The sequence below is a fragment of the Scyliorhinus torazame genome, chromosome 21 (genome assembly GCF_047496885.1).
Source record: "Scyliorhinus torazame isolate Kashiwa2021f chromosome 21, sScyTor2.1, whole genome shotgun sequence".
NCBI lineage: Eukaryota > Metazoa > Chordata > Chondrichthyes > Carcharhiniformes > Scyliorhinidae > Scyliorhinus > Scyliorhinus torazame.
The window spans coordinates 14649410-14663442 of record NC_092727.1 but is presented as its reverse complement, the minus strand read 5'-3'; the positions used below and the strand labels follow the sequence as shown (position 1 = coordinate 14663442).

Genomic DNA, 14033 nt, shown 5'->3' with positions numbered 1-14033 from the left:
GGCCTGCCAGCAGTATCGCAAGGGCAGCTTCCACGTGGTCCAAGATATCATCCAGTCTGTGCCATATCTGTAAGGAATTGGAGAGGGTGAAAGACTGTCAACCGCCAGTGTCTTTCTCCTGGGACCCTCCAATCCCCCATTGCTCTTCTCCTCTTTCCCTCTCCCCCCATATCCCCTGCCATCCAATACGTCCTGACAATGCACCCCTGGCCACAGCGCGGACACCTGGTCACTGGACTCCAGACCCTATAACGCAGACCCCCATAAGTAACATTACTTGGACGGGGCGCTTGTCCCCTCCCCGATACACCCACCCACCCTCCAGTCATAGAAATGTCCCTGTTACTGGGACCTAACCCCTGAGTGTTCGGACGTTGGCTGCTGCGTCTGTGGTGTTGCCTCCCGCAGTGTTCAGGCACTGTGTCCAGGCATCAAGGCCTGATTGGGATGCTAGGCAATATCTCCCACATGGTACATGGCGTGCCTAACCACAGGAATCCACTTGGGAGGTGTGAAGTGCTCACTTAACTACGATTGCCAATTCCCAATTAACAATATCCTTCAGCCGCACGGCCAGAGGCCTCCACAGTCAGTGGAGGCTGTGGGTGGTTGGTGGAACAGACAAGCAGGGTCTGGGGATGCCCCCGTTATGGGTACACACGGTCCAGGGGGTGGTATTCTGCAGCCGCGGGTGCTGAGACCGCTTTGATCCTGGCCCGGCCCCGGGTCAATGTCCGTGTGGAGTTTGAATATTCTCCTTGCGCCTGGTTGGGTGCCACCCCCACAACCCAAAGATGTGCAGGATAGGTGAATTGGCCGCGCTAAATTGCCTCTTAATTGGAAAAACTGAATTGGGTACTGTAACCGTTAGGACTGAATATCAATTGTATCATATGTTAGAGTCAATACAGTACTTGATACAGTCCTTGCAAAGGCTTTGGGAGATCAAATAAGAAAGGGTTATCCAAATGGGTTTTCTTAAAAGTTCTCCATTTATTCTCCTCACCAAATATATCCAGGTGCTCAATGTATTTTTCCAGTGTTATTCCACAATTTAGTGTACACAGGACCCTATTTTGTAAACTCTAACAGTGCCACGCTTCCTTAGTACAGCAGAGGCATGTCAGCCTAGAGTTTGGGGTCCTGCAGTTGGGTTTGAACCCCCAGAGGTGTGACAAAGAAACTGTGGTGAACCACTGTAATAGGAGATGTAAGGTCGGACCTGCACTACAGGTTCGCCGGTAGCCCCTGCCGGCTGGCTCCGCCCACGGAGAACTGTATAAATATGCATGACCTCCAGTGCCCTGCCATTTCGCCAGCTGCAGCAGGAGGCCAGGCATCTGACTGTAATAAAGCCACAGTTGTACCCAACTTTAGTCTTTGTGCAATTGATCGGTGCATCAATTTATTACAGTCAGATTTTCCACAGAATGGATATCTGAATTAAGCCCGATCGCCTGCAGCTGGATCCGCACTCGCCCGATGCCAGGAAAGACTTTACTCACTGGCTAGCATGTTTCGAGGCTTACATCAACGCGGCAGACCCCGCGCCAATGGAGGCTCAGAAGATAAACGTCCTGTACTCCAGACTGAGCTCCAGCGTGTTCCAGTTGATCCAAGACGCCACAAAAGCAATGGAACTCCTCAAAGAACACTACGCGCAGAAGGCGAACACGCTCTTCGCCAGGCATGTACTTGCCACCCGCTCGCAACTACCTGGTGAGTCCATCGAAGACTTCTGGCGGGCCCTAATTCTACTCGTCCGGGACTGTGACTGTCAGGCCGTCATGGCTGCCGAACACGCAAATCTCCTCATGCGCGGTGCCTTCGTGACAGGGATTGCGTCGGACTGCATCTGCGAACGATTGCTGGAAGGGGCCTCGCTCGAACTGGCGGAGACAAAAACCTTGCCGCTCTCCATGATGGTCGCATCCCGTAACGTACAATCGTACCTCTCCCACCGCGCTGCCCACCCTTCTACCCCTTCCTACCCCTCCTGGACCGTGCCGACGACCTCCTCAGCCGGGGCCCTGCCTTCGCAATCCGCCTGCATCGCACGCCGATCTGCACACCCGGGGGTCCCCGCTGCTACTTCGGCGGTCAGCAGAAGCACCCCCGTGATCGCGCCCGCTATCGCCCCCTCCCCCACTGCCCCAAGGTCCTCAAACGCTGCCTGGGATTCTTTTCCTACTACGATCAGTGGATCCCAAACTATGCGGACAAGGCCCTCCCACTCATCCAGTCCACCCAATTCCCCCTCGCGGCCGAGGCACAACACGCTTTCGCCCGCATCATAATAGACATCGCCAAGGCTGGGATGCGCGCAGTGGACGAGTCACTGCCTTTCCAAGTAGAAAGCGACGCTTCAGACGTCGCCCTTGCTGCCACTCTAAACCAGGCAGGCAGACCCGTGGCATTCTTTTCCTGCACCCTTCATGCCTCTGAAATTCGACACACATCCGTCGAAAAGGAGGCCCAAGCTATCGTTGAAGCTGTGTGGCATTGGAGGCATTACCTGGCCAGTAAGAGATTCACTCTCCTTACGGACCATGGGTCGGTAGCCTTCATGTTCAATAACACACAGCGGGGCAAGATCAAAAATGATAAAATCTTGCAGTGGAGAATCGAGCTCTCCACCTATAATTACGAGACCTTGTATTGCCCCGGTAAACTCAACGAGTCCCCAGACGCCCTCTCCCGAGGTACATGTGCCAGCGCACAAGTGGACCAACTCCGGGCCCTACACGACAGCCTTTGTCACCCAGGGATCACTTGATTGTACCATCTGGTCAAAGCTCGCAATCTGCCCTACTCCGTCGAGGAAGTAAGGACAGTCACCAGGGACTGCCAGGTCTGTGCGGAGTGCAAGCCGCACTTCTACCGGCCAGACCGTGCGTGCCTGGTGAAGGCTTCCTGCCCCTTCAAACGCCTCAGCGTGGATTTCAAAGGGCCCCTCCCCTCCACCGACCGTAACACGTACATTCTCAGTGTGGTCGATGAGTACTCCCGATTCCGCTTAGCCATCTCATGCCCAGATATGACTTCTGCCACCGTCATCAAGGCCCTCAGCACCATCTTCGCTCTGTTTGGTTTCCCCGCCTACATCCACAGTGACAGGGGATCCTCAGTGATGAACGATGAGCTGTGTCAGTTCCTGCTCAGCAGGGGTATAGCCTCCAGCAGGTCGACCAGCTACAACCTCCGGGGGAACAGGCAAGTAGAACGGGAGAATGGGACGGTTTGGAGGACCGTCCAGCTGGCCCTACGCTCCAGGAACCTCCCAGCCTCTCGCTGGCAGGGAGTCCTTCCTGACGCTCTGCACTCCATCTGGTCACTATTGTGCACCGCCACTAATAACACACCCCATGAACGTGTTTTTACCTTCCCCAGGAAGTCCACATCCGGGGTGTCGCTCCCGACTTGGCTCGCTGCTCCAGGACCGGTCCTTCTCCATAGGCACGTCCGACTCCACAAGGTGGACCCCTTGGTGGACAGGGTTCACCTGCTCCACACCAACCCTCAATATGCCTACGTTGAGTTCCCCGACGGCCGCCAAGATACTGTCTCACTCAGGGACCTGAAACCATCAGGTTCCAACCCAACACCCCCCCCCCACCAATGCGCCCCCCCCCCCCCACCTCCCACCCCGCCGCCAATATTGACACCACCAGAGCACCCCCCCTCCCCTTTTCCGCACAAGAGGACTTCTGCACGCTCCCGGAGTTCCCCGATGACTGGCCAGCATCAGCACCGCCACCACCGCCATCGATGCCACCTCCACCACCGCCAGCACCGACTTCACCGCCACCGTTACGCCGCCCCCAACGAAGCACCAAAGCATCGGACTGGCTGAACCTTTGACGGACTTTGGACCGTCAACATGGACTTTTCTTTCGCTACCACTGTACATAATTGCACTAATTGTATATAGTTTCACGTCACCCCGCAGGACTCATTTTTAACAGGGGGTGAATGTGGTGAACCACTGTAATAGGAGATGTAAGGTAGGACCTGCACTACAGGTTCGCCGGTAGCTCCTGCCGGTTGGCTCTGCCCACGGAGAACTGTATAAATATGCATGACCTCCAGTGCCCTGCCATTTCGCCAGCTGCAGCAGGAGGCCAGGCATCTGACTGTAATAAAGCCACAGTTGTACCCAACTTTAGTCTTTGTGCAATTGATTGTGCATCAGAAACAAAGAACAAAGAAAAGTTCAGCACAGGAACGTGCCCTTCAGCCCTCCAAGCCTGTGCCGACAAGTGTGACAATGTCACCTACTGAGCCACATTATACACCTCCCACAGTTTATTTTTCCTAAGCTAAAGGGGTAAGTACCACATAGGCACATTGAAGTAATATTCAACATTGGAGCGTCCTCAACCTTCAGGGGTAGAGAGCCTTTGAGTGAAGAGCTTTCTCCTCATCTTAGTCCTATATGACCAACCCTGAACTCTGAGATTGTGTCCCCGTGTTTCCGGGTTCTCGACCAGTGGGAACAATTTCTAGGTGTCCATCCTATCAAGCCCCTTAAGAGTCTCTTGTCTTCAACGAGAACGCCTCCCATTCTTCTAAACTCCAGAGAATATAAGCCCAATTTACTCAGCCTCTCATCATCGGGAACCCCCCACCCCCATGACAGGAACCAATCTAGTGAATCTTTGCTGCAGCACCTTCAATGCAAGTAGATCCTTTCTTAAATGTGGAAACCAAAACTGTCCACAGTATTCCAACTGTGGTCTTACTAAAACCCTGTACAACTATGGCAAGACTTATTTGATACTGTACTCAAATCCCCTTGCAATGAAGACTAACATGGCATGTGCCTGCTTAATTTCTTTGCTGCTCACAACTTGTGTTGTGGGTCAACTCAATGGCCAGCAAAAGAGACTCAGGAACAGGTTTCAAAGGCTTATTCCAACATACTCAGGGGGAGAAAGTAGGGAGTTCAAGATCTACTTGAAAGATTCACAACAATCACCTTCTTACGGCGAGTCACATACGCATATCATTAATATTGTCATTTACAGTCAGGCACCTCATGTGCGAAGCATATATCTCAGACTCGAGTTGCTTGCTGAGTTTACGCATTAGGCATTGTTCCCACCCATACAGGACACCACATGTCACACTGACCTTGTGCTTCTGTCCCGGTACTTTGTCTCATTTCTCATCTTGACCAGAGCACATCTCATCAGTTCTGCCTTTCCTGGCTAGGTGTTCCATTTTGCTAAAAGATACTTTTCAACTACAACCATTTTAACCCTTTCAACCTGCTTACTAATGTTCTTCATTCCTTGTACAAGCACACCCAAGTCTCTTTGAATCATCAACACTTACAGGCTTCCCACCTTCTGTTTTTCTAATCTTATCGCCAAAGTGAATAACATTGCACTTCCCTACATTATAGTCCATCTGCCATCTTGTTGCCCACTCACTCAACCTGTCTACATCTCTTTTCAGACTCTCTGTACACCCCCTCCCCCCACCACACAGCTTACCCTTTCACCTAACTTTGTAAATAATAAATAAATAAATGATCTTTATTGTCACAAGTAGGCTTACCTTAACACTGCAATAGAGTTACTGTGAAAAGCCCTTAGTCACCACATTCCGACACCTGTTCAGGTACACGGAGGGAGAATTCAGTATTCTCAGCTGGTACGGGAATTGAACCTCGTTCTGCATCACAAACCAGCTGTCTAGCCTACTGAGCTAAACCAGCCTGTTTGTTGGTGTGCCAGGAGATGCAGTAACTTTCCCGCCTTTTAAAAAAAAGTTTCCCGCCTTTTTGGAAAAAGGGCGGCAACCAGGGTGCTTTCCTCCAAGAAGTGGTTGCCTTTACTGAGAAACATTTTAGAATGCTGTGCTGCTAGCTCGTGAGCCTGACAAATCTTAACTGTTTGTTCCAAAGACTGCTCCAATTCCCTTGACAACCGTTCCCTCAGCTTATTTTCATTCACACCAAACACAATCTGGTCCCGAATCATGGATGATTCCACCACAGAAAAATTACAGGTTTTAGCTTTTAACTTTAAATCAGGGATGAAATGATCTATGGATTCTTCTGTCTTCAGTAAACATGATCTAAATATATAACGCTCATAAATTTAATTCTTTCTGGGGTGCAATGTGCATCAAATCTTCGAATTACTTGGTTACTATCTTCATCGTTTGTAAATTCAAACGTATTAAACACAGCAATTGTTTTGGACCCTGCCTCTGTTAGGAGCATCGCTACTTTACATGAATCTGATTGATCTCCTCAATTTACTGCAGTAAGAAACAGATTAAGTTGTTGTTTAAACACATGCCAGTTGCTGTCCACATTACCATGAAATCTGAGACTCATTGGTGGCTTCAACGACTCCATGTTGTTAATTCTGGCAGACTGCAAAATCTTCAATTCTCTGTGGACCTCGTTGCAGGCTGATATTTTTTTTCTCATTTTCTAATATCATCCACCTCTGGTACCATGTAATGTTCTTGTTGGATAGCCTGGTTTATGTTACAAGAACACTTGTGGCTAAAGCTATAACTGATTTATTAACATTAACTGTAGGTCAACTATATACAAAACAACAGATGAATAACAGTATGATCATACACAAGCAACCTCTCTCTTCCAGCTCTCCAGTCAGCCTGAGGTCACTTGAATCTAACATTCACTTATATACTATTGATATTCCTAGTGTTCAGTCGGTGAATTACAACACAACCATAATATCACTACAATCTGTTTTCTATTTTAGACTAGTTTACTCATATGTTCTATCTTTTTTGCTTTTTATCAACTTTTTGGTAACTCAATTGCAGTCTTCTAAAACACTCTCAATCCTCAAAACTTCTACTGATTTTACAACATTGGAAGCCTCTTCCTTTAACCTAATGCTATCCTTAACTTCCTGAGTGAGGCATGGATGAACTTTTCTTGCTGAGTTTTTGTTTGTCAGTGGATTGTATTTTTGTCAAACATTTTGAATTGCTTCTTTAAATGTCTCCCACTGTTCAATTGCCACCATTCCTTTTAACCTAATACCCAATCAAACTTAGCCAGTTCTCCATTCATACCGATATAATTGGCTTTCAGTTTCTTGGAGGACGTCACTTTCAAACCTAACTTGGAATTCAATGGTATTATGATCACTATTTCCAAGTGGATATTTTACTTTGACATTACTAATTAACCTGTCTTTATTAGGGGCAGCACGGTAGCACAAGTGATTAGCACTATGGCTTCACAGCGCCAGGGCCCCAGGTTCTACTCCCCGCTGGGTCACTGTCTGTGCGAAGTCTGCACATTCTCCCCCTATCTGCGTGGGTTTCCTCCGTGTGCTCCGGTTTCCTCCCACAGTCCAAAGACGTGCAGGTTAGGTGGAGTGACCATGCTAAATTGCCTTTAGTGTCCAAAAAGTTAGGAGGGGTTATTGGGTTATGGGGATAGGGTGGAAGTGGGGGCTTAAGTGGGTCGGTGCAGACTCGATGGGCCGAATGGCCTCCTTCTGCATTGTATGTTCCATTACACAATTCTAGATCTAAGATAGCTTTATTTGGTTCTGCAATGTATTGCTCCAAGAAACTGTCATGAAAAAGCTCTACAAACTCATCTTCTAGACTATTTTTGCCATTTGATTGTCCCAGTCTATATGAAGATTAAAGTCCCCCACAATTATTACATTGCCTTTGTTACAAGCTCCAGTAGTTTCTTGTTTAACACTCTGTCCAATGGTATAACTGCTGTCAGGGAGCCTAAAAACAAAACCCACCAGTATGTTCTGACTCTTGCTATTTCGCATTTCCGTCCAGACCGATTTTACTTCATGATCTTCTGAGGCCAGATCATTACTCACCATGGAATTCTTACAGTGCAGAAAAAGACCATTCGGCCAATCAAGTCTGCACTGACTCTCGGAAAGAGCACCCCATACATGCCCACTCCATCTCCCTGTCCCCATAACCCCACGTAACTCGCACATCTTTGAACAGTAACTGGCACTTTAGCATGGCCAATCCACATAACCTGCAGATCTTTGGCCTGTGGTCAGAAACCGGTGCATCCAGAGCAAAGAAAATTACTGCGGAAAATCTTAGCAGGTTTGGCAGCATCTGTCGGGAGAGAAAAGAGCTAACGTTTTGAGTCCAATGACTCTTTGCGCCTCCGTCGCATTTGTTCCGATGATGCCACTTCCCAAAATGGTGCTTCGAAAATGTGTTCCTTCTTCCTCAACCGTGATTTCCCACCTACAGTTGTTGACAGTGCCCTCAACAGTGTGCGGTCCATCTCCCACGTCACTACCCTCGCCCCCTCCCCTCCCTCCCAGAACAAGGATAGAGTCCCCCTTGTTCTCACATTTTATCCCACCACCTCCGTATGCAAGGCATAATCCTCCGCCATTTTCGCCAACTCCAGCGTGATGCCACCACCAAACACATCTTCCCTTTACTCCCTCTGTCAGCATTCCACAGAGACCGCTCCTTCCGAGATAATCTAGTCCACTCCTTCACCATACCCAACACTTCTCCCATCACCCATGGCACCTTCCAATGCAATCGCAGAAGGTGTAACACCTGCCCCTTTACCTCTTCAATGCTTAACATCCCAGGCCCAAAACACTCATTCCAGGTTCAGCAGCGTTTCACTTGCATCTCTTCCAATTTGGTCTACTGCATTCGCTGCTCCCAATGTGGTCTCCTCTATATTGGAGAGACCAAAGGCAGACTGGGTGATCGCTTTGCTGAACATCTTTGGTCTGTGAGCATTCAGGACCCTGACCTTCCCGTTGCTTGCCATTTTAACACAAGACCCTGCTCCCATGCCCACATGTCTGTCCTTGGCCTGCTGCAATGTTCCAGTGAAGCTCAACGCAAACTGGAGGAACAACATCTCATCTTCCGGTTAGGCACGCTCCAGCCTTCCGGCACGAACATCGAATTCAACAACTTCAGATGATCAGCTCTACCCCACCTCGACCCATTTGTTTTCGTCCCGTTTTCATTTCAACTGTCTCTTACCATTTCTTTCTTGTCTTTCTTAAAATATATTTAACCTCCCCCCCAATCTTATCCACCCTTTCTCCCCCTTGCTTCCCCTTCCCCTCTCCCCACATCTCCATCTGTCACAGTTTACCCTCTGATGTTAGTTTCTCTGCTGTTTGGCCTCTCACACCTTTTGTTCTCTCCGGGGACTGCCATTAGCACTCTTTCCCCTTGGTTTCTGCGCCTATTAGCACTCCCTTTCCCTGTTTTTCTGTGGCTGTGACTCACCTTTCATTCTCACTCCACAGTATAAATATTCCCCACATTCTCCGCCTGTTAGCTTTGACAAAGAGTCATCGGACTCGAAACATTCACTCTTTTCTCTCCCTACAGATGCTGCCAGACCTGCTGAGGTTTCCAGCATTTTCTCTTTCACACCCAGAGCAAACCTACACAGCCAAGGAGAGAATGTGCAAACTCCTCACAGTCACCTAAGGCCGGAAATCAAAGACAGGTGCCTGGCACTGTGAGGCAGCAGTGCTAACCACTGTGCTACCGAATAATAATAATCATCATTATTATTTTCCCAAGTAGGCTCACATTAACACCGCAGTGAGGTTACTGTGAAAATTCCCTAGTTGCCACACTCCAGCACCTGTTCGGGTACATGGAGGGAGAATTCAGAATGTCCAAATTACCTAACAGTGTGTCTTTTGGGACTTGTGGGAGGAAACCGGAGCACCCGGAGGGAACCCACGCAGACACAGGGAGAACGTGCAGACTCCGCACAGTGACCCAAGCGGGAATCGGACCCGGGATCTTAGTGCTGTGAAGCAACAGTGCTAACCACTGTGTTACCGTGCCGCTTATGTCATCGTTTACTATCAAGACTAACCTTCCCCCTTTGCCATTTTATTTGTCTTTCCAAAATATTGTGTGCACTGGAATATTTTGTACTTTTCTTTGTTCTTTCCGGAAGTGTAGAAGATTGTAGTTTAGACGGGCAGCATGGTCGGCACAGGCTTGGGGGGCCGAAGGGCCTGTTCCTGTGCTGTATTTTTCTTTGTTCTTTATTTATTTCCCAACCTTAAGCATCTGGTAACCATGCATGATGGACTTTGTAAAGTTAGCTGTGGTTCATTGTGGTATGAGTTATGTGTTAAAGTGCATCTTTCTTTCTTGCTCTCAAATGCAGAGAGATTCATGGGACAGTGTTCCAGACAGCGTCAGCCAGGGTGAAGCGATTTGTAACTCCCTCCAGCAGATGCAGGCGAGCGTGACTAATTGTCAAGCTTCTCACGACGGCAGCCACTCCCTGCCTGGCCCTGACTCCACCTCCCCACCTCAGTACAGGCACATCAACCGGAACAACAGCATGTCAAGCCAGGGATCGCAGCCGTACCCTGTTCACCCGCTGGAGGAGATGCACTTTGACCCCAGTTACCAATCCGCCTCGGGTTATGGGTGTGCCCCGTTCATGACTGTGCCCTCGGAATTGGCTGCCAAGGTCATCCACCTCTCGTCTGAGGAAACTTCTGACATACCAACGTCCTCGATGCTCGAAGCCGCTTCTTGGGCCAAGGAAGATACCAGCACCACCTGGCCTTTATATGAAGTCAGGCGGACCTATTAAAATGGCCATTAAATTGTAAATGTAGCTGGATGAAGGGCCCCAGTTGTTTTCTTCAGGCTGACATGTGCTTATTGTAGGTGAAAAAAATCAAAGCGTAATCAACTTTTAATTTTGAATTGGCAAAGGACTTTCAGACAATGATATTGCCTATATCTGTTGTAATTATAGTACATGAAATTAATGATTAATTGGAACTGAAATCATGTAGCATAGACATTTCAGCTATGTTAAATCTGTGTAGTTAATGGAATACAGGTAAGTGAACTGTGGTTTGTGACAATTAACACAGTCTGTAACATGGCACCTCTGGGCAAACGTGACAGACAACTTGGTGAGTGACAACAAATCAAAAAAAATAGGAGCAGGCATAGATCATACATCCCTCGTGACTATTCAGTCATTCGAACTTATGTTGGCGGATCTGGCTGAACTCCACATTGTTCACCTGCCCCCCCATATTCCTTGGTTCCCTCAGAGATCACAAATCCGTCCATTACAGCCTAGGAGCACCCACAACCCTTTGGGATAGAGAATTCCGAGGATTCACATCCCTCAGAGTGAAAAGCTTCTCTTCATCTAAATGGACAAATTCTTATACTGAGGCTTTGCTCCTGTGTTCTAGATTCTCCAGTCAGGGGAAGCAGCCTGTCCATATCTGCCCCATTCAGAATCTTGTACCTTTTAATCAGATTCCTCTAAACTCCAGAGAATATAGGCCCGATTTACCAGTCTCTCGTGGCCGGGCTCAATGAGTGGGCTGACAGTCTGCCCAGAGGCAATCTGCCATAAACCTCCCAGACTGCAGAGGGGGTGGGGTCCCCGGCAGTTCTTTTGCCACCATCTCCTGCTCCCCACAGCCCTACCTTTCCTCATAGGGGAGCAATTATCCTACCTCTCAGCCAGAAAGTGATAATATAGTCACTGTACAAAAGGCAGTGACTGATTACAGCACCAATCAATCCCAAGATTTAAACGTGCGTCCATAATGGTGTAAAAGATCTTAACTCCTAGGTGCCACTGAAAATACATTTTGTGAGGGGTGTATGTAAGACATTTAACACCTTACAACAAATCTGGAAATCTATTTAAATTCCAGGTGCCTTTAACCGTGAAGTCCTGAATAGCCACTGCAGGTAAACAGGTTTGGGCATAATACAGAGATTCATAGAAATCCCAACAGTGCAGACGGAGGACATTCGGCCCATCAGGCCTGCACCGACCCTCTGAAAGAGCACCTACCTAGGTCCACTCCTCCATCCGATCCCCAGAACCCCATCTAGCCTACAAATCTTTGGACTACTAAGGGGCAATTTAGCATGGCCAATCCACCTAACCCGCACATCTTTGGACTGCGGGAGGAAACCTGAGCACCGGGAGGAGACCCACGCGGACACAGGGAGAACGGGCAAACTCCACACAGTCACCCGAGGCTGGAATTGAACCTGGGTCCCTGGCGCAGTGAGGCAGCAGTGCTAGCCACTGTGCTACCATACCGCCCTGATCCATCGTGCTGCCCCCTGTGCATATTGTACAGCTAAACCAATCTGATATTTATATTGTGCAGCATGATTCAATAAGCAAGCAAAATGTGACCAGACACACTGCACATGAAGAGTTATCAGTGCTCAATGAAACAGCTTTATGTCTGTGAATCGCTGCAGTGTTCAGACACTATCTCAGGCATTAAGGATGATGCCCAAGAGGTTTATAATCATTTCCCAGACCACCCCTGATGTGATTGCGGTGTTGAAATTTGCCCCACATATTGCTATTTATTTTACTATGTGCACTGTGGAAATATTGGGGTACTTTTCTTTAATTGCTAACTTTATTTTGTTGGTAGAGTGTGGCTGGGTCGGTGCCATATACCAGCACCCTGTAGCGCGATGGCATTTGTACTGGAGAGCTACTGATATTGACATGGTCAATGCAACTTATTAGGGGATACACAGCAAATGGTTCATTACGAATGAAAACATATTAATACTTGTAGATATGCTGTGTAGGCGGGACATCTAGCCAAAGCCGCTTATCATTTCACCGTTTTTTTCAGTGAAACTCTTAATGAAATTTTTTATACTCTATCATTATTGATGGAATAACAGTTCAACACTAGATCTGCAATCGTATGGAGGCCATACAGATGTGGGAAATGGAAGAAATGTCACTCGTGCAATAATAGGTGACATTCTGTGGCCTATGGCAGACAGAAAGGAGCGTGAGTTAACATCTAATCGTACTATAACTGATCTGGAAATGCTTGATGCTGGCAGCGGTGGGGAATTAAAACTTGGTCTGCTCATAGTCTGGAACCGAATTGCAAACACTTTGTTAAAATATGATGTGGAGATGCCGGCGTTGGACTGGGGTGAGCACAGTACGAAGTCTTACAACACCAGGTTAAAGTCCAACAGGTTTGTTTGATATTGTCGAAACAAACCTGTTGGACTTTAACCTGGTGTTGTAAGACTTCGTACTTTGTTAAAATAGGTAATGATAACTTTTTACAAAGGCCCAAAAGGACAGGGGTGAGAGTACATCAGCAGCCTGTTGTACACCTGACACAGTTTGATTTTGACATAAAACTGGTTGTCAGTTCTCTATCAGCCTTGATTGGCCAGCGACAATAGTTAAGTTGACATGAACACCAATTGAACATAAAGTTTCACTTCGGCTCCAAACATTCATGAATGGAACCGTGCCCTCCATAACTTCGCAATTCCAGGTACGACCGATGCATTACCTGAGTTAACCCTCCCTTGTGCCCGCAGCACTGGGAATGGTCGTTTCCATGTGTCCTCTGCCCATAAGGCATTACCTGGGGAGATGTCACGGAAGGCCCCACTGTCAATTTTATTTCTTCACTTCTGATTGTTTACCGCGGCTTTAAGTTAGAAAGTGCTGTGGAATGTAAGATTTTGGTCTCGTGTATATAATATTCAAACAAATGTGTGGTTAATGAAGGAGAATAAATACTATTCCCAAAAGAAATGCTGAACTGGCTAACTTGAGCGATATTTTCATTAATAATGTAGTAGGTTCTACAGGAGTGGACCCAACAGACAGAATTCTAAGAGCAGCACTTTCTTCAGAGATGTTACTCCTGAGACTGGTGGTTTCACCTGTAATTCAGTCCCACGGACCTGTACGAGACCTGGATTCGCGAGCAATAATGAAGTGAATCCACTCGTGTACAACTGCAAAATTAATCCTTGGGTGCATGAATATAGATTGAATCCACTCACACACAAATAGAAGATGAACGTACCATTTCGCAATTAAAAGGAGGTATTGCTCAGGTATTGCTAATCAAACTTATAAAGTGAGGTTTCCTTGAAGCCGCATCATATTAACTCAAACGAAAGCAACAGCATTCAGTAGACGTAACATGAAGTTTCTCATAACATCAGCTGGTTAGAAAACATGG

The 14033-nt window shown here is 47.7% G+C and overlaps 1 protein-coding gene across 1 annotated transcript in view; it reads left to right on the top strand.

The window, feature by feature from the left end:
• The window catches only part of pou2af2 (POU class 2 homeobox associating factor 2), a 90573-nt gene extending 76975 nt beyond the window's left edge, over positions 1-13598 (top strand). Inside the window, exon 5 of the mRNA XM_072486529.1 lies at positions 10169-13598. Within this exon, the coding sequence (XP_072342630.1) occupies positions 10169-10606 (438 nt within the window). The 3' untranslated portion in view covers positions 10607-13598. The remainder of the gene's footprint in view (positions 1-10168) is intronic.
• Positions 13599-14033: the final 435 nt, after the last annotated feature.